The 22,959-nt window shown below is 37.4% G+C and overlaps 1 protein-coding gene across 2 annotated transcripts in view; it reads right to left on the bottom strand.

The window, feature by feature from the left end:
- LOC137295539 (cysteine-rich DPF motif domain-containing protein 1-like) overlaps nt 1–22,959 on the bottom strand; it is a 66,936-nt gene that overhangs the window by 25,356 nt on the left and 18,621 nt on the right. For both annotated transcript variants that reach the window (XM_067826922.1, XM_067826923.1), the window contains one exon: nt 11,789–11,848. In XM_067826922.1, coding sequence (XP_067683023.1) covers nt 11,810–11,848 — 39 coding nt within the window. In that variant the 3' untranslated portion in view covers nt 11,789–11,809. The remainder of the gene's footprint in view (nt 1–11,788; nt 11,849–22,959) is intronic.

Raw genomic sequence — 22,959 nt, 5'->3', positions numbered from 1 at the left:
TCCTGCCTGTGCCAACCACAACAATTGTACCATAAATGTCAACACACAGCAATGAAAATATCAACTTGAAGTCTAACGTTGTTGATGACTGAAAACAATGGCGGCTGGTAGTATTAGCAAAGGTCAAGGTCGAATGTCGTCACTCTCAATAGTGACGTCATCTGTGTTGTTCTATGACGTTTCTATATTTGCAAAATGTGTGTCAGTGACCTTCGTCGCTTTGTTGTTGGCAGTAAATGCTTCTAAACCGATGCCGCTGTTTTTATTCTTATTGTATTAAAAATTCTATTCATTTTAGCTATAATAACGGTAACGCTATTTTTCAGGGCATTATCATTTGCAGAAGCCCTCGCTCTTTTCAACTGCCCTCCTTCGTCGGGCAGTTAATGAAAGACCTCGGGCTTCTGCAAATGATAATGCCCTGAAAAATAGCGTTACCCTTATATTACCACCAAAAGATTGCACATGTATGTTTAGGCCTACAACTAACCTCACATGTACCATATTTTACTAGTAATAGCCATAGGATTTTTCAGTCCCAATTTTAAACATATTTACTTGATAATTAAAAATTGTACTATTTATGGACATGACATGGACAAATGGAGGATTACACCTTCAATCTGTAACACAGAGTCAGTGGATTGTGGCGCAGTTAAGGGACAAAACTCTTCCCAGTGGAAACTAGGTACATGCTAGAAAACTTGCTTACAGTGGTACATATAAGCTGCATGTCTACATAAATTATGCAAATATTTATATGAATACAAAATTCCCATTAAATTTATTACACAGTATGCTTGAATTTTTGTAAGTACTCAATATATTTGATCTTTCATGTGTGCATACTAAAATGTCTCGTTCTTGTCAGCAAAACCTACTAGAATTTGGAGTAAGCAGACCCATGCGCTACAGATGGAAGTTACTGAGGATAGATAAAGTAACTGAGGAACATTGGTTCTATTTCAGCACATGAACTTGGCAGTTTGTTTTCTTTGTTATTGTTTCACATATTACAAATCAAATGATAAACAGACAAACCAACACCTAAAATTTTTTATATTTTCACAATTAATGGAAAATGGTAAAATATTCAGGTACAATTTATATTTTTACTCAAAGTAAAATTAGGATACCTAATTCAGATGAAAAGAGTACATGATGACCCAAAAGGTTATCTACAGCTCTGTGATTAGATCCTTTGAATCATGTATACCTAAAACTTCTCACCAAATACACTGAAGACACAAACCATAACAACAACAAAATATTTATAATCACTCATAAGTAAGTAATTATAGAAGATAAATCGTCCATTCTACATGCACTGTTTTTACACAAGAATACACACATTTTAAATAGTAAAGACATGGCAGAACATTTACAATCATCAGTAAAGTGCTAATGAGGGGGCTGGTGAGAGTGGTGTCCAAGCAAACACTCACATTTTCTGCACAAACATTAAGAACACACTTCTCCTCGCAAAGCAAAGAGGAGGCATGATACAACATTGTGCAACACTGAGAAACATCTGCTCATTTCCCCTCTGAAAGATAGTAAATATTTGTTGACTGGCCTGTTCTATATTTGAAACTTTGAATGTTTAATGAAAACATTAGATGGATTCCAAATATTGTTACAAATGGATTGTGTTATACTGGGATTGCCAATAATATGATGACATTTAATTCCTCCTCTGAATTGCTGTTTTGGCTTGTGTGGTGGTTCTGATGAGAATACTTACTGCTGGGATATACGCCGGATATACACTGCTTGTTTTCTGTACATACACTTCATATCAGGCTGTTTGTTTCAACAACTATGCATCTAACCAGTACACACTGAGGTTCTTAACAATCGAGTTTACACCTGCATATATTTAGAGGAGTTTCTGATAAAATGAAAAATCTTATCACAAACAATCATGAATTTTTTCAGAAGACTGAAAAATGCAAGCCAGCCCAACATGGTTAAAATACACTCAATTCCTTCAGATTATTATGGTCTGTCTGCAAAGCTGTGCATGATATGCTATAGCAATATGAAAGCATTTACAGTTCCTAACATCATTTGAAAGGATATCAAATGGTCAGCAATGTAATCATGTGTACTTCCTATTTTTGTAATATTAAGCAATGTTAACTTTCAATGACTTGCATATTGATCATTAGAACAACAACAAAAGCTGGTGGCAGATGACATGGCCAAATCAATATGGTGATAAAATCTATTATTTATGTTGCAACTTAAGACAAAGACCAAGACCTTAAGAGTCTGTCTTCCAAAACATTCTGGTAAGGAAGCTTTAGCACACACACCAGCCCTCATTTTTGTGATCCGTGTTAGAATTGGTCTTCAGTAACTCATGCTTGTCGTAAGAGGCGACTCATGGGATTGGGTGGTCAGACCCACCGACTTGGTTGACATGTGGATTTTTATCCAACAAGATTCTTCACCCTCACAATGCTCATACTATCCACATATATCCCTGATCAGACCATTACCAACACAAAACAAACCTCATCACAATTAAGTGGACAAATGTTTGGTGTTTAATAAAACCCTCAGAAAAACTCCAGCAATATGATATTGGCATGTAAATAATCCAGTCTGGACCAGACAATCTTGTGACTGGTATTATGGGCAATACAGACCTGGAACATGGCACGTTATTACCAAATCACTGCCTAGCCACTCAATCCTATTAGTTACCCCTGGCGTCCATCAAAATTTGCAAAGGACCAATTCTAACATGGAATCCCCAAGATGTGGATAATCCAATGACAACAGTACACACATGGGTCATTCGCATTGGGATATCCTGGCTTGTTAAACACCTCCAAATGAAATTTATTTAGCACAGGAATTCTCTTTGACAATATTGATAATTCCAAGGGCTCACTCCGACCACGGGTCAGATGATGTCTGTGTTTTCAGTTGAGCTGGTAGCCCATTACAGGACTGTGACTCAATGTTAACATTGCCCATGTGCTGAAGCATGAGTGGCGACACCAACAAGCTGACGGAGGTGCCGGGAGTTTACACTCCAGCTTCAGGGAAGTTGCATGCCTTTCTTTTATTGAACACCCTCCACACTGAAAGTACATTACATCAAAATATTTAACCAGCTTCTAAGACAACTTTTTAATCACGTCACATTGAACCATCAAACAAGAATTAGGAGTTGTTAGGGGTAAATAAATATATCCTGCTTTGGTTTCACTTCATGAGGTCTGCTTTTTTCAGTTATTGAATCCCATGTAATATTTCTGTGCTCTGCCACAAATTTCTGATTATCAATACTAAATTAACAATTTATTACCCAATTAGCATTACATTAAAGGCCTACAGGGCTAATTCTATCCATGCACATTCAGAATAAACAAGCTTGTGATTAAACAATACATCAACACAAAGTGATGCTTTTAAGTTGACATGCCAGCAACAATGTGGACTGGTAATGCTATAACAGTCACATATATTACAGTCATAGATAAAATTACCCAACCACTTTAGAGTAAAAAGATTTCTCTCAAACACTCACTCACTCGCTCTTACTTATTTCTTTCAAACTTTAACACTGACATCAGGCTTCTCTATAAGGATAACAATTAAATTGTTTAAAACCACAAAAACCTCCAAGAGTAAACTGGTTACTTAGAGCAAAGCTTGATGTTCCTTCATGTAAACAAAGAGCCTATTTTAAGTAGTGTTGAGGATGAGCCTGCAGACAGGGATGTCCTGCTTCATGAAGGACTTCAGAGGTGCATGGCATGTCAATCAAGCCAGCTTGTTTGGCCTCCATGGAGGTTGAGAAAATAGACATCACTTTGCCTGTTTAACTAACCAATTCACTATTTTAGCCTAAATTTCCCCACATTTTCCTGTTTTTACTGAGGTCCTGGCAAACACACAAATGGATGCTTTGATCATGTGGCTGATGACATAAACACTTATGTAATCATTGCAATGGATGTGAAAAATCTTCTTTTTTTTATGATTTGGATGGGATAAAATTTTATGGAAGTTAAATTCAGGAGATGGGAAAAGCATCATGATTCAGTTAGAATTTCTCCCCACCTTAGCCGACAGTGATTTATAAACTCTGACAAACTATAGCGTAGATTGTCCTCTGTCAAAAGGTAGAAGTGAAAATTAGTGTGTGGATTGATATACAGTCGGCACATCCTACTCAACAAGGGAGAATCCTAGTTTTGACTCATCCAATCTAAGAGAATCATTGTCTTCAGCAAACAACACTTAATTTATTTGCAGCATGAATGAGTGAGTGAGTATAGCTTTACGCTGCTTCTAGCAATATTCCAGTAATATCCAGTCAGGGACACAGAGAAATGGGCTTGGCACATTGTACGCTTGTGGGGAATCACACCCAGTAGTTCAGCGTAATAAACCAAAGCTTTAACCACTAGACTATCCCACCGACCCTCAGCATAAATGGTTAAGGGAAGTAGTCCATAAAATTTACCTGAATAAACATACAGGACATAAGAAATTGTTGGTGTAACTAATTATTTAAATTGTGTGTAAGATTTCTTTTTTTCTACCTCGTTATGATGCTATTCTGAACATAAACAAAAAAGGACTTTGACTATACTGATGTCAAACCTGTATACTGGTAGTAGAGAATGGTAGTGAACAACAAGAATTTTAGAACTGACAACAGTAAATAATGACCCTGGTTTAAGAAATGTATTTCTGAAAGGTGAACTTGTGAAATTACAGCATCATCATATTTTTGGTTAAGTTCATTTCAGCACTAACAATAACGTGATTACCAAATAGCTGGCGGTAATGTCTGTGTTGATGGAATCAACAGTACATCATATCTTATCTTTTGGCACAGAAACCATTCAGTTCCAACAAAGCACTACCTTAAACATTTGCCTAATGATCTCTTGTAAGTGCCATGCACATATTTACACAGTGCTGATATCCATAATCAGAACACACGGCAAACATTAAACCCATTTCTCTAAAAGTTAAATATTATGATCTGTTTACCTTTAACAACTCAATTACTTGAAAATGTGAAAATATTGTTAGCATATAAAAGAAAAGGTAAGGGTATAGAATGATCTATTTTAACAATAATTACCAAAGTGTTAGTCTAAATACCAGTCCTACATGGGTGCTATTTCTGTGTGAGGTGTATTGCCACAGCAGTATATATAATTGTAAGTGTCTAGAACTGTAGCCGCGTATTGCTATTCTTTGTATCACGCGCTCAGTGAATATAGATGTTATTTACTCACCTATCAATGAGGCAAGTAGGCATATATGGCTTATAGCATGCCAGGAGGAGAGAGGAAACAGGGAACAGGTTTAATACTATTGCTAATCAATATTTATAGAATGTTTTGATTGATTTTTGGGACAAGTGAGAATGACAAATTTAGGCGGAGCAGACCTACAGCCAGTGTGTCATTGTTCTTCCCACTGTTGCATAGCATCAGTGTTGTATGGAGCAAGTAAGGTCTGGATTGGAATGATATCACAAAGTTAACAAACACTCCCTCATACAATTATTGATATGGTGATCGAGCCTGGTTAAATCACTACCCACTCTAGTCAGTAGCTATTCTGGGGCTGAACAAATAACCAGGGGAAACCAGGTGGGCTTATTTGTTAGATTTTAGACAAAAATATTTTGGAGTTATGATTCATGGAGAGCAGATTTTGTGGAGTAGCATGTAGCCAAATCTGTCCGACTCACTTAAACACTCTCAATCAAATATGTCATCTATGATAGCATTGACTCGACAATGATTCCATTATGTGTACAGTAGGGGGAGAGGTTTTGTGGAAGGTGAAGTATCTGAAAGTGTTCAATGCAAAGCAAATATAAACCAGTGTGTATTTCAAACCCAGACCAAACAGCACCTCTTGTAAAGTCTTAAAACATATTAAATTTGAAAGTGGCAAACATCTCTGAGATCTTGGACGACCCTCTCACTGATTTCTGGCAAAGTGCAGTTCATTCTCTTAGTCCAGGAGTGCTCATGATATGCAAATCTAACAAATCTACATCTTCCGTGAGAATATAGCAATTCTTAAAATACATTGGAATCACCTTACTTCTGATTCAAGTCGAACAAAACCCAAACATGGGATGGGGCTGTAAACATGTTGAAAGGCATATGCACCTCAAGGTTTGTGAAATACTATCTTCCTAATGAACAATTGCAATCTGTTGGTTTAGTGACCCGTTCCCAGCTCCTACAAGCTTTAAATTGTCACTATCAACGAAAATATCAGCAATCTTAAATTCTCCTTTTGTTGTCCATCTTGTGATAAGAAAAGTCACAGTTCCAGTTGGCTGAGGAACAAATACATGCTTGCTAATCCCATTCAAGCAATAATAAGCCAAATACCCTATACACTTGCTCTGGCTTTAGTTTCAACCAGTGATGTGATTTATTAGCTTCTCTCACCTCACTGTTAGAAACAAAAACGCATTTCTGTTGTGAATGTCGACAGTTTCATAAAATATCAAAGGTCCTGTACGCTTTATATTTAGGTTACAGGAATTGTTAACATCAGTATATTTGATCGCTCTGAGAAATGATTTGTCTTGAGAGTAATTTTGCTCATTTTAAATAAGACAGGGTGTTTTTTTTACGTTAACTACAAAAAAATTCAAGAGAAATTGCAAATGAACTCATATTTTTCAAAGAATCAAATAAACACAAGCTGGAAATGGTATGAACATGAAGGTTGTACTTATTCTGGATCCATCAGAAAAACACCTACATCTGATGCCAGAGTTAGTGAGTTGGTTTGGGCAGTATTCATCTATATACAGATGTACAGGAGTATATCAAGACATGTCAGCTCATTATTGACACAGGCCTGACATAGGCCTGAGACTTAAACCACTTTGATGGAACACATGGGAGAAAGTGTGGTGCTGAAACAGGGAAATCAAAGCCTCAAATCATGGAGGCAGGACCTGGTGCATCTCAGCAACAGGTGCCCCCTTTGAAGCTATAGTCACGAGTCTGGGACAGTTCCAAGAGCATATCCATAGAGCAGGGTCTAGATTTTCAAAGGTTTCCATCATGCAATGAGAAAGAAAATTTTACCTCCATTTTTCATATGACGTAACTGACCGCTGGTCATGCTGAGTTGATTCAAACACTGTTTAGAATCTAAAAACTTCTAAACAAGACGGTGTCATCCAAAAGGTTGTTAATTTTATTATTGTGATGAAATAAACCAAATGATTTTCAGCTTACATTTACCTCATTGATACAATGAGGTAAAGCCTCAAGGATCAAGATACTGCAGCTCAAACCAGAAATGTCTTTCTAAAATGACATCAATATTGTTTCTCATTTTCTTTACATGTTAATACATTGAATATGAAGGTGTACCCTGGAACTGATATAATAAAAATCAATCTGACCATACTGGCCCATGAAACCTGACCGTTTCAGGTAGAAATTGGAATCTTTTTCCAACATTCAATCAACGTCATCAATGTTTCTCAGTATCACCCGAGGCCAGTCTCCATTACCAGTTCTGATATGCATGATTTACATGGGGAAATAATGAGACTTTGATAACAGATCTTTTCATTCAAGTGTCAAAATTCTACACGGCAAGGTCTGATTGAGATCTTATCTTAACAAGTTGTAATAAAGTATTCTCCATGTAGGTGTTTAAAATTTGACATTGATGAAGATGATTAAGTTAAAGACTAAATACTGTTTCTCACCTACTTGGGGGTGTTCTCAAAACACCATGGTTAACATGTTGCTTGCTAAAAAACTGTCAATACCACTGACAACAACCAAAACAACATTGAAATATTTCCTTACCAGTTAGCCCAAACTTAATCTTCTGATTGCTAACATAAATACATTTTTTAGAGCTTAAAGAAGGATAAATGCTGTGAAAAAGACTTTGTGAGATGATCCCAAGGGCAGACAGGTAAATTACAGGTTTATGTTGGGGTTCGGAGGTTGTAGCAGGTCAGAGCCAAGGTGGATGTTTTGTCTGGCTCTTGATATTCTATACCAGTGCTGCTCATTCGCATTAGTTCAGCCAATCACTGCTAGAAATTAGAGCTGATAAAAAAGAATTTGAGATATTCCTTCACAATTTCAAGGAAAGACTTTAAACTCAATGAGATTCTGCACACAAGGCAACTCAACTTTGGAGAGCAGGTTCAAGCACTGAGCTAGTTCAACAGAAACAGTATTACACTTAAAATAACTTTAAGGACATTGATTCTGGCATGATATCATACAGAATTTAAAAATTCTTAAAGCAACAAGAAAATTAAAATATAATTCCACAATGACATAGTTATACTTCAGTGAGTGAGAGGAAGCTGGTTAATGCCTAGCTGACATTATAGTCAAATGCAACATATGTCATATTTGGGATTTCACTTTCTATGTAAAGCACAAATTCTAGTACTATTTTTGGTTGAGTCCCATCTGGGATTTGAACGCACACCCTCAGAGTCAGGCACCTAATCGCCAGCACACAATGTCAGCCGCCTAGCCCGCTCAGCCACCGCAACTTCCACAAAAATGTAAGTCGGACAACTGGTAGTCTAGACTGCATACTTTGTGCACCCCTCTGATAAGTGTGAATTGGCACGGCTCCCATGGCTGAAAGCTATGATTACATGATGCCATTCAGAAAGTGGTCAAATGCAACATATGTCATATTTGGGATTTCACTTTCTTAGTAAAGTACAAAGTCTAGTGCTTTTTTTTGGTTGAGTCCCATCTGGGATTCGAACCCACACCCTCAGAGTCAGGCATGTAATTGCATGCACACAAAGTCAGCCATCTAGCCCGCTCAGCCACCGCGACTTCCACAAAAAATGAAAAATTTACACTTATCAGAGGGGTGCACAAAGTATGCGGTCTAGATAACCAGTTGTCCGACTTTCATTTTTGTGGAAGTCGCGGTGGCTGAGTGGGCTAGGCGATATGAACAATATTCAATATTACAGATGTGATTCACCCTACAGTGGAAGAATGAAAACTGTTTTATGCCAAGTCAGCAATATGTAAAACGATGATTATTAAATTTAGCACAATAAAATATGTCTACGCATCCATTTTCGGTCAAGCACTCGTATTTTTGAGGGATGAGTAGACGCAGTGTGATAGTAAATGCTGTGAATAATGTGGGCTGATATTATAAATATCAGCAGCTAATATAAACATTCTTTTTGACATTTTGAGTAGAAATACTGAACTAGATTGCAAAGATATACACGGATTGGCAATGAACATGTTCTAGTACGACACTGTGTAACAACATGATTAACTTGCGTAATTCATCATGGATTTGTTGACCCTGTCAAAGATGAGCGAAGGTTGTTGGTTTGGCTTATCTACCAAACACACAATTTTGATAATGATTTTAAAGGTCACATGCAACGTAAAACACAACTTTGCAGATTCTGGTACCTTTCTGTATGCACTTACCGAAACAAATCATAAAAAATGCCAATTCAACCTATAAAGTTGAAAAAATAAGTGATGAAAAAAAAGCCCGCGAAATCGGAGTTCAAACGTTTCACAAAATTCCCCCCAGCGCTGGGGGGAAAACTGGTTTCAACAGCTGTACTGCGCTGCGCCCATAACGCATGTGCAGTGAATAGGTTCGCAGAGCTTGTAACAGTATGCATGCCCAGAGTCTGAGGTCATGAGCAGTAGTCTAATCTTGGTTGTGTACACAAACAAGTAAATAATCTACTCTTTACGTAAAAAAACTTGTTGATTGTGGTAAGCAGTCTCTGTCTCAGGGAGAGTGTCTGGTTTATTCACACCTATATGTCTGCCTGCCTGTCTGCTAAAAACAACATGCAGTACACAGCTTCAATAATTGACCGCGTGCAATTTGAACTTAACACCTATCAGACTATACGACATAAAGAAAATAAATTGATTTATGACTCGTGCACCCGAGTCCCATCTCTGCCACATTATGTAATTAGGCAGGTGTGATACACATGACATGTTTTTATGTCTGTGGGTTGCAAACAAACTACATTCATTTTTTTTGGATGATTGGATCTGACGGAAACTGGTGCAAACTCTTGTCAGTTTCAAGTCCTGCTTTGTACTTGGACGAATGACAGATTCCAGCCACACAGTAGTTACCATCTCTACTGACATGATTTTTGATTGGATCGAGTGCAAATTCAGAGAACATGTATTTTCAAAACCTAACATCTCTGTACACATTCTTCATGGATAACGACTTCTTTTAGTGTATATGATTTTGTTTGACAACAGTATATGAATCCATACTGAAACGACGCATCAAGTACACAAAAAGAAGTTGTCATCCATGAAGAATCTTACTTTCTTGTGACTTGCCATACTTCTAAAATCCCCATCAAACAGATCATCTTTCTGTACACATAATGAACCCTCAGCATATCAGCAAATGAAACAGCCAATCGGAAGCCATCGTTACACTTGAGTGCACATCCACCATTGCTATGGCTGGGTTCGGTCTCCCAAGGGCTTTGTTTCGGGGGAAGTAAGCCCAAGTACAAAATATTGCACTTTTGAATTGCGATTGCACGCTTATAATTTTGTTTATTTGTTTTTTTAAAAGCAGCAATGTATATTACATGTCATGAATAAGTGATAAATGTGTTTTAATTATGTTTGATTTTTTGGTTGCATGTGACCTTTAAACATCAAGTTATTACCTCAGCTTATCAATGAGATCAGCTGATCTACAGTAACATAAGGTATACAAGAAATGGACAATTTTAAACTGGTGTTTACAATAGCAACATAGTAATACACCATAAGTTTTCTGCAGAGTTTTTTCAAATGACAAAATGGACAAAACAATCAGGGAATGGTTGCAGTATTTCCAATCAACTTTCAACCTGGGCAGCAGGTGGGATTCCAAAGTGTCTGTAGCTTCTGGTTTTCTGTTTACTCCACAGGCGCATGGCTCTTTCGCGGGAAAAATATTTACAGGAACTGTGGGCGAGGTTAGCCAATGGCAAGGTCGTGTAGTTGCCGGTCACGTTTCCTTGTCAGAGGTAAATTGAGAACAAGTCACTAAACTCTTGTCAATCACTCAACAAAGTACCGTTGCGAAATTGTTTTTGGAAATAAACAGGAATGTTGTTTTGAAGGAATATGTGCTTAAATTTTCATGTACCTCAGCAGGCCATGTCAAAACAATTTAGCTCCTATCAATAAATGTTTTCATGAATAAGAATGCAACTACCTATCAAGGTAGTAAAACTGAAAAAAAAGGCAATTCACACATACAGTTTATGCCTGGACATGGCATCATGGTGAGCCAAATTTATTGCTTTGACATAAATTTGAAACTAATCGTGATCATGAAAAAGAATATAAAATATCATTTGTGAAAAGTAAAAAATCATAACGAAAAAGAATAAACATATCTTATGCGAAAAGTAAAAATTTCATAGATCACATATAAGAATTAAAAAATGACATGTGAAAAGTGAAATAATCCTAGATCCTAAAAAAGAATAAAAAGCCACAGTGTTTGATTGATTGGTTCTAACCATTTAAGAAACAACTGTGAGTGTTACGAGCCAGCATTTTAACTACCAGACAAACAGTTACTAATCATTACAACCCCCCAGCTACTTCAAGTATGAGTATATTTATTGGCAAATACAAAGGATACATTATAAATAAATGACATTAGACTTAAACCACGTTTTTGGTATCAGAAACTGGTCCTATTAGAGATATTTCAGAGCCCTCCAAATGTTTAAATGCAGCATACTTACATATTCAAGATGGCATCCACGTCAGACTTGTTTCTTCTCTTTATCACGTCTACATATTTCCTAGAAAGTCAACAAAGCATTATCAGCATGAATATCTGTATTAAACATAAATATAGATATTTCTTACATCTTAACTAGTCTGAAATAATAACAGGATGTGTAATGTACTTACTGGCGTCATGTGATTACAGACAAGCTTGACACAAGTGAGGTAGGATGAGTGAGTGAGTGAGTGAGTGAGTGAGAGTGAGTGAGTGAGTGAGATACTGACTGAGTGAGGACAATTTTTCTGGATAAACAACCTCTTAATTCTGTACAGGTGACATAAATTCTAATGTCATCAAGCTTGAATATATCCACAAGGGTGAGTGAGTAAATGATTGAGTATAGTTTTACACCACTTTCAAAAATATTCCAGCAATATCACAGTGGAAGACACCAGAAATGGTTACTGTTTGTTATCATATTCCACTCAGACACTGAAAGTAATACTAACTACTGTTGGCATTAAATACAGAGTGAGTGAGTGAGTGAGTGAGTGAATGAATGAGCGAGTAAGCTGGTGGGTGGGTTGTTGAGTGAGTGAGCAAGCAAATGAATTTGATTTAACACCACTTTTAGCAATATTCCAGCAGTATCACAGCAGGGGACACCAGAAATGGGTTTCACTAGTAATATCAATGCATTTATATAACAACCAAAACAGAAGTATTTTACTTTGACCTAAGATGACACACAGATAAAATTTTCAACACATTTTTTTGACAGTTGCATGATTATGCAAATGATTTAATTGATAACGACGTAAGCAAAATAGAACTCATATTAGTTCCTAAATTGTGTTTTTAATATATTTAACTATTCTATGGGGTGAAAATATTTCATCATACAGAAAGCGTCTAGGGATCAGCGTGAAACTAGGACACATTATATCAAGTTGCTTTGAAATGAGAGAATGTACCCGTCTTACTCATGTGTCCCAGTCTGTTATGGGCCTCTCTGTAGAGGCAATATAAAGCTGTAAATACCAACTGTGACTTTTCAAGCCAGATTATCTATGCAATTCAGGTAAATATGCTTTGATCACATGCAATATAAGATTTATATGACAGTTGCACAGGCATTGCAAGCACATACTGCATCTAAATTACGTTCACATTAAGTTAATGTTGTTTTAGAATTTTTTTGCATGAAAACTTTCAATTCTAAATTGACGAAATTAATGAGTTCTGGGTTAATGACCATACAGGCATCAGCCCCTGGTGGTCTAGTCGTGTGTAGTGAATGAAAGTTTTTCATGCATTTTTTCTGCAAATTAAGTGGATCATATGAAAAACTCTATATAACAATATTTTCAAAACAGGGGCATAAAAGAACCTTGGCTATAAAACTTTATGACAGCACCATTGAAACAGATTTACTACTGTAATTACTAATTAATGAAAGGTATTTAACCGACACATACATGTAAAGCTGAAGAGATTGACTGCTGAGGGTGGTCTTCCACTCATAATACTCTGACAAGGCAATATGACTAAATAGTTTGAGTCATACCCAGAGGGCTACCCTCAACACACCCATTTTTCAGTCTTTCTAGTTTTATCACCAGTTTCTCATTTACCACTAGACACAGGTAAACGCCAGCTATATGACAGCAGCCTTTAAATAGTAAGCTCTTGACCAGATAATCCTGTGACTGATCTGTGAGCAACAGCCTCTGGTCAAGAGGTCACTCTAAGCACTCTCATAATACCTGCAAAGCTGACCACAGTAGTTACCCCTTACACTACTGTGCAGTCAACATCTGATTCGTGATTTTATTATATTGGTTAGTACTGTATACAGTTCTATTCAAGTTATCATAGGGAGAGTGATAAGGAATAGCAGACCAAACAATCCAGTGACTGATAGTGTAAGCAACAAACCAGACCATCAAGATAATGCGGCAGAGCCAACTAAACAATCCTCTCTACAAACATGGGTTGCTGGGAACCAGCTCTAACCTGGATCTTCTCAACGGGTGATTTTTGTTAGTCTTCCTTCACATAAAGATATTATGCCATATAACAAGAAGCAGAAGTTAAGGCAATGAAAGAAAAGAAATTACTAGGACTCAAATCCAATCACTTCTTCTGACAGGCTATAATAATGCAGAACACTATCTCCTTTGTTTTGTCTCACACATATATGTTGTTAACCCTCCATTCTGGGTAGGTGGAAAAAAAATGCAAAACAAATTGGTTATGTATGAGAAGACAAAGTCAACAATATCCATCACAACAACAAAGTCAAACTTGTTGCCATGGAAATGCAAAAAAATCTAGAACTACTAAAAGGCACCAGTACACTACTTGGTCTGTCTATGTGCCAACTTTGTTGAAGAAACATTGAACGGTTTTAGAGCTATGCTCTGAAAAAGACAATGTGCATGGATGCACAAAAGATCCGTATTGCAGTATTTTTCTGAGAACCAGCATTTTGGCTAAAGATCATATTTTGTGATTATCTGCATGGTTTAAATTAAGATCTACACACTTTCATTCACAACAAACGTTTTCTTTGTTATTCAATTACAAAACGGCATACTGTAATGCAATAAATTGTTTAAAAAAGAAGATAGAATCCATCACTATATAACCTAATTTTGAAATTGCTGCGGTCAGAACCATAACATGTATGTTTAAAGCTCTTACATACTCAGTCATTTATTGACATTATTATAAATGAAACCCCGTCATTAAAACTACTCATTTCGACATTTAATTACCTTAAAATGACCTATTTGACAACAGTGCACAATTCTCTCCTGCAAACAAAATTTCAACCAATCAGAGGGATGCACCTCTGTGACATAATATAAGGCATACCTATATGGGTTGCTGTAGTATTCATCCACATTTCCGACGGTAGACTGTTTTGTTTATAGGTTTGTCTAAACCTGCATTCGCCATAGTTGTTTTGAAACATGAAAGTGCTATGTTTTCATAATATACTGCCTTTTAATTTTGTCTCCTGTTTCGCTTATTTTCCGAGATACAACTTGTTTTCATAGACCATTCTGACAAAATTGCTTGTTGTCATGTAATGTTATAAGTCGTTCTTGTAGTTCTGTTACAAATTGTGTCATGCAAAATCTTTTTGTTCACAGATTCAAAAACATCTTTAAATATGAGTAGGAAGTAGTTTTGATCTTTTTAACTTGATAATCTAACTGATTCTCAAACTGCCAGACCATGATGACACAATTTTTAGAAAGGGCAGTGCCCTGCGTTACGTGGCCAGTCTTTGTTTTTCTTTATCAGGCAAGAGTGAAGCATATCACTTTTTGGCAACTTTTAATCACTCAGTATTAATTAACCACACGTTTTTTAAGAATCAATTTGAGTTCTGCTTAAGACTAACCATAAGTCTTTATTAAGAATATGAGTTTAATCATCCTTTAAAGGACTAATAATGTAAAGAATAGGATTGACATGTTCAGTTAGTGTCAGTTACTGTTTAACACTTAAGTTCCCAATACACTGCAATATTTATCGCAATACGGGTGCCTGAACTGAAACATATTGCAATACAACTGATTTGCCATTACACAGCCTAAAGAAGTACTAATCACACTGTAAATAATTGTTAAACATGGAAACAAAAAAGCTTAACAATTACACATACACGTACTGAAAGATGCACTTGTCTTATGACATGGCCTTGTTTCACACAGCAATGTTAGAACTATTGTAAATCATTTTACGTTATAACAGCTACGGTACAGCAATATAGTGCTGAGGTGAGTTGGAGAATGAATCCCCTTCTGCCATAAATCCATCAGATAGTAAAGGAGTTAATAAACCTGTACTTTTAACATTGTTCAGGATAAAGTTCTTTAACATGAAAAGAAAATCCAGATTATGCCTGTCTACTCACACCAGCTCATAAATAATCTAGTTTTGAGTGAGTGAGTGAGCAAGTTTAGCTTTATGCCACACTCAGCAATATTCTAGTAATATCTAGTCTGGAAATAATCAAGTCTAGACCAGGAAATCCAGTGATCAACAGCATGAGCATTTATCTGCGCAACTGGGATACAATGATATGCGTCTACCAAGTCAGCGAGCATGACCAACCAGTCCTATTTGTTGCCTCTTTTGAGAAGCGTGATCTAATTTTGAAATGTGAAACTAGTGATCCACTGACTGAAGTCATCAGCACCAATCCAAGATATCAGACAACCATAGCATTATCGGTTACATGCATGACTACCTGATAACAATGTCAGTCTCATCTTGTGAGCAGCATTGTGACAAAAGCACAAATATTACCCTAGCCCTGGAATCCTCACAGGGCAGGAACTGGATAAGTAAGGCTTAGTTTCCTATGAAAACCATCCAATATTGATCACATTTATAACAACAGCTGCAAAACTGCTGACGAAGTATAAAATATATATTGACGCATTCATGATGCTAAGTGCCCAAAAGTTCTTGCAAGAAACATCATTTCTGGGCATCAGACCACAGATTTCTAGTCCAGACTACACTCAAAAGACGTCCTGAATGAAAACTTAATGGATACTTTATAGTGGAAACCTGACAAAATCCCTCTCCCTGCACCTCCCAAAAGAGCATTGTAGGGCAAACCCTCCCATCCCCCGTAAGGAAAAACAGTAATTTCAACATTCAACAAGGCCAGAGAGTATATTCTGAGTACATTTTCACATTATTTATTGCACATTCATTTTCATTTGATATACTTATACAATGCAATTCAGCATACATTTTTTATTCATACATTATGTGACATTTTGATACAATGCCAATGAGCATATATTTATTCATTTGTCATTTGTGTTACCGGAACATGTACAAAACACATCATTTCATCAAACATCTCGAACACTTCTGCAATTGCTAAGGACACTCTTGTATCAAAACAAGATAACAAGCAAAAAATAAACCTTCAATCTTAAGCTAAAGATGAGTAGGGGGATTTCGGGGGGGAGAGGAGAGAATTTTGTCTTGGAGTACTTTAAGGTAGTCACAATTATGTGGATTACTCATTTTGCTAGTAAATTCTTCAGACAAAGATGGACATCATGGCAGATGTCAACTGGACCATGCATCAGCAATCTCACTACAAAACTGGGCTGAAAACAATAACATCTAGCAATGGATCATCCAAGCACTACGAGGCCACTTTACCCGAGAACATTCAGTCGCAATGCCCCAATACAAATCAGGGCATAAGGTTACACTCTAACGTAACATACAATATATCTTCATCAATGTCCCCAGGACAGTACAGCAGCCCTACGAAATTAATTCTACATCTTGTCATCATAAAACACAAGACAACTATGGGACATCTAGTGACCAATGCCGTCAATACACCATTGGACACAGTGTCTCACAAACGAATTCAGTGAAATAGGTCACCATGCCTCCAAAATACCTTGTGATATAGGTCACAATGCCCCCAGTACACCTGGGATATAGGTCACCAATGCTTCCACTATACCTTGGAACACAGGTCATAATTGCCCCCAAATATACCTTTGGATAAAGGTCATCATTGCCTCCAGTTCACTTGGGATATAGGTCACCAATGCCCCCAATAAACCTCGGATATAGGTCACCAATCCTGCAATATACCTTTGGATATAGGTCACCCCCCCAATATACGTTGGGACATAGGTCACCAATGCCCCCAATACACCTTGGATATAGGTCACCAATTTTCCATCCTAGCCCCCATCCCCTAATATACTTTGGGATATAGGTCTTCATTGCCTTCAGTACAATATAGGTGCTATAGGTCACCAATGCCCCCTATACACCTTGGGGTATAGGTCACCAATGCCCCTTATACACCTTGGGGTATAGGGCACCATTGCTTCCAATATCCCTTGGATAGAGGTCATCATTGCCTTAAATACACTTGGGATATAGGTCACTAATGCCCCCTATACACCTTGGATATAGGTCATCATTGCATACAGCATTAATTTTATATGCTAACATGTAAAGTGCCACTACTTCCCTTAAATTTCAAACCATTCACACCAACTGAAAACTGAAAAGAATTTAACCTGAACATATTTAAATACCATGGTTACTATTCCTAACATTTTGTCAAAGTAGAACAGTGAACACTTTAACACTTAGGCTACCTAGCAATATTCCTCTCTCTCTCCTTTGTGACAGTGGACAGCAATACAAATATTTTTCTGAATCTACCAATTTGATAAAACAAATAAACCAGACAAAATTATCTTGATCTTTTCAACATTATTGACTTCTCAGCATATGACAAGGCAGCCTTAATGGATTCATCGGTATAAAGCCATTACAGAAACAAGTGCCTCTGCCTTGTCGGACTACCACATGCATTGGGCTGCAGCACATGCAACCCATCAACTCCCACATGTTTGTTTAGCATGTTGTTCCAAGTGGGAGTTCACACACAAGGGCTAGTGATAAGAGGCAAAACCCCATTTCAATATTAACAGGTTACCATCACAAAAAGACCTGTTTGGGATTCGAATTCTGAAAAAGTTGAAATCTGCTTCACTGATGACTATTCCTGCTGAAACAAATGTACTGTTTTAAGCCTGAAAAATTGATTCATGATGTGTGTCAGGCTGGAGTGGAGTGAGTGAGTGAGGTGGTGTGAGTGAGGCTGGACTAAATGAGGTGGGGTGAGGCTGGAGTAAGTGAGGTGGAGCAAGTGAGACTGGAGTGGAATAAGTGTGTGAGGTGGAGTGAGTGAGGCTTGAGTGGAGTGAGGCTTGAGTGGAGTGAGTGAGGCTGTAATGGAGTAAGTGTGTGTGGCTGGAGTGCAGTGAGTGAGGCTGGAGTTGAGTGAGTGAGGTGGAGTGAGTGAGGATTGAGTAAGTGAGGTGGAGTGAGTGAGGCTGGAGTGGAGTGAGTGAGTCTGGAGTTGAGTGAGGTGGAGAAAGGCTGGAGTAAGGTTTGAATAAGTGAATGAGGTTGGAGTGAGTGATGTTGGAATAAGTGAGTGAGTGAGGCTAATATTAGTGAGACAGTGAGGTTCTACTGTGTGTGACTGGAGTAAGTAAGTGGAGAATAACACCTAGAAATGAAGACATGCATCATGATGTTTAGTCTTACAAATTGTACCGAACCATCAGTACCAATCTAACAGCATGCAAGATGGGGTTTGATGCCACTTTGGAAATATTTCATTCACTTCGGGGATGAGAACTTACCATTTTGGTAAAGTAATGGAAATCACAAGCTGGAGTGTGAACCAGCACATCCTGACACAAAAAGGGAGGCAACTCATTGCACCGCTAAAAAAGCATGTTTACTATTGGCAAGCTTATGAATGATCTATTAATGCTGACAGAAATCTGTTTTGATGAAAAAAGTATTTGTGTAATAGATACGTTCTCTGCTGTTGCTTTGTGTAAAACATTTTAATGGTGCAAAATAGAAGACGGAAGCAATAATGGATCTTATGAAAAACATGATTTGAATAACTACATTTTATATGGTAACCATGACAGATTTCAAACAAAAAAAATTAGTAATGAATCTAAATGAGACAAAACAAAATATAAATGTGACATATGGTCTGACATCTTGAATAAAATGTCTACTCAGCCCAGTCTTGACAGTAGCTTATATGTCTCAGAAAACTAAAAATCTCTAAAATTCTTCCTCATTTTTCAATACCATGCCCACATGTCCCCCATACATTTCCATTTATTTGGAATAACACTGATGGAGGGCTCAGTCCCAAAACGTTTCCATTTTCGCTTTTAACATGTTTTTCTTTCTGTTTTTCTTCCTTAATAAAGACCCTGAGGAAATGCATTGTTTACCTACTCACTCCCCCACGTACAAGAGGTGAAGTCCGTCATCTCACACATTTAGCCTGTTCTCACTGATTTCTCACTCAAATGTGGCCCATGTACACCTGTACTTTGGCCTACGAACACTCACTGCTTCTTGCACTATACATTAGGTGGCACTGGCTTGGCTTGTTTGCTGGGATGATGTTCAGTCCTCAGCTGGTAATGATAATACGTCCATTTATAATAAGCCAAATCCCATTCACCTAATAAATACACATGGCACTATATAATTATTATTACACCTGTCAATGGATCCATGTGTAACTGATTTTCACTTTCAACTCCCTAAGGAGTATACAACCAAAGCTGTTCAAGACCGTTTGCTGCATCAATTTCTAGTCTTAAGCTTTTAATGATAATTCCATTTATGATAACCCAAATTATCAAATGTGTGTGGCATGACATTATAATTACACAAGTCAAAGGATCCATGTGTAACTGATTTCTATTTTCAACTCCATTAGGAGTACATCACCAAAGATTTTGAACAACCTTTGCAGCAACAATTTCTAGACTTCAGCTGTCAATAATAATAAATCCACTGATGATATGCCAAATCCCATTCAACTTTCAAACTCCTGTCATGCTGTTTATACATTCAGACACTGGTTCGATTTCTGGTGCCCCCTACCATGATATTGCTGGAATATTTCTAAACAAGGCGTAAAACTCACTCACTTACTCACTCACTCTATTTTCAGCTCCTTGGATAGTATTCAACCCCAGCTGTGAGGTGCTAGATGAATAGGAGTCAGATTGCCATCTCATCCTAACGGGTACCCACTGACTGCTGGTGACCAAAGGCATATTCAGAACAATGTCTTATGCCTATGTTGACAGCACATGTAACATGCAATTCAGTGAGGATCAGGATTGAGTCCTCAGAAATGCTAATGAGTCAAGTTGCCAACAAGTTGTCACTCATCCTGGTATTCTCTCCAGCCAGGGGCTCCCTGATTGAAGACCAGCGCTCAGCACCACCTAAGCGAAAAAGGTGTTGTTTAAAGACAAGGTGACTGATTTCATCATATAGTGATTTCAGGACAACCACAGAATTCAAACACACCACACACACAACCACCCTCTGGATCAGCCTATGATCAGGATTCGGATACCATGACACATGGGTGAGTGAGCAAAAGTGAAGTTTTGTGAAATCAACATGACACACATGACAGTGTATTGATTTCTTTATAATTTCTTTGACTTCTTTATCATTTCTTTACCCTTTAGCTCTCCTTAATAACAACAGTCATCTGTAAATACTGTTGATTCATCACCCTTGTATACATTCAGTTCAGAAAGATAATATATAATACTGTTCAGTATACTGAATGTAAAATAATCAGCAGTGGGATTGATCTCCATTCTGTTCTGTAAAGCAAGTTCCACCTTGAAATATTCCACAGTTTAGGAGTTGTGATCTGGAACTGGAAAATGGATGACAGACAGACCAGCTGATTACTGTATCCCTCTGTTTTTTCTTTAGAAAATATATAAATTCACTGATCATATAACCACCACTTATAAAAATACAAAAGCCATGACACTAAATTTCTGGTGTGACCTAAAGGAGACTATGTTTGTCGTAAGAGGCCACTAATGGGATCGAGTGGTCAGACTCACTGACTTGTGACTCGTTGACACGTCATCGGTTCCAGATTGCGCAGATTGATGCTCATGCTGTTGATCACTGGATTGTCTGGTCTGACTCGTTTATTTACAGACCACCGCCATATAGCTGAAATATTGCTGACTGTGGCATAAAACTCAACTCACTCACTCAGTCTGGTGTGACCTTATTTCAGTCTTAAGTCACAAGAAAGTTCAAATGATGACAGCACTGACATCCACATACAGCACACTGTGAAGAGTGAGCGAGTGAGTTTAGTTTTCCACTGCTTTTAGTATTATTCCAGCACTACCATGGGCAGATAACACCAGACATGGGCTTCATACATGTACCCATGAGGGGAACTGATGTTCGTGATGTGCTTTAACCATCACGCAACCCCCCACTGCTCCCGCAGTACAGAGATAGTTACTCTTGTTCATACACAATCTTTAGGCATTTTGGCTTTTATTATTATCAAAGCATTTAGTTATTTTCAACCCAGTGGGTAATACGACTAGTTATTTTCCCTCTCGTATCATTTTAGGTGTCATTACTTAAGATAAAGAGTTAAAAGTGTAATTGCAAAATTAAAACATTTCTTCCCATATCTGGTATCTCGGGATACCTGATATATTGAACACCATGGTGCACTGACTGAACCATTTCATGTACTTATCTTAAAACAAATCACAGTTTGTATCAAGTCATTTAAAAACCCTTCTCATTTTCATAACCAACACTAAAATGACTTGAGATTACATTTATAATTGAATATCCCTGCACTTAAGACTAGTTTAGGTAAGGTGGTTGTTGCATTTGGTTTGTTTTTGTTTAACACCTCACTCAACATGTTCAAGCTATATGACCGCGGTATATAAATAATTTAGTCTGGACTAGACAATCCAGTGATCAACATCATGAGAATCAATCTACATACTTTGGACATGATGACATGTGCCAACCTAGTCAGCAAGCTTGACTGCCTGATTCCACTAAGGCACCTTTTACAAGCATGGGTTACTGAGGACCAGTTCTAACCCAAGATGCAGGTTTGTGGACGCTGTGCATTGTCGCACTCATATGCCATATCAGCTTATTTCATAACAACTCGATTCATATCGTACTCCACAAGGCTGCATATAGCTAGTGTCTGGGACAGTGTTTGGCTCTAATTGTTCCTCAGCATGCAAATCTACAAAGGGACACCACCATGCATCATTAAATAAACCCAATTGATATCTGAGTTAGTCAGATCACTGAATGTAGGTTAGCACGTAGTCCTGAATATATAGTATATGTTCTATATATAAATTGGAAAGCATTTCATGGTCATGTATGTCCATTCAAGGCCATGATAAAATAATTATTTGATTTTAATTTCCACTTGTTCATCATCAAACAATACTGGTACATCAAATTTTACTTCAAAAACACTTACACATGATCAAAATTGCTACACATGTTCAAGCACTGTAATATTTTGGCTATGTAGCACCTGTCTGAAATTTAGTGTAAATAATTAAGCCTGGACCAAATAATCAAGTGATTATTATCATGAACATCAATCTATACAACTGTATCGACCTAGGCAACAAGCCTTACTACCTGACACCGATAATCACCTCTTACCACAAGCATGGGTTACTGAAGACCATTTCTAACTTGGATCTTCACAGGTAGGAAATT

The sequence above is a fragment of the Haliotis asinina genome, chromosome 9 (genome assembly GCF_037392515.1).
Source record: "Haliotis asinina isolate JCU_RB_2024 chromosome 9, JCU_Hal_asi_v2, whole genome shotgun sequence".
Taxonomy (NCBI): domain Eukaryota; kingdom Metazoa; phylum Mollusca; class Gastropoda; order Lepetellida; family Haliotidae; genus Haliotis; species Haliotis asinina.
Note: the sequence above shows the minus strand (reverse complement) of the source record. Positions and strands in the feature narration are given on the sequence as shown.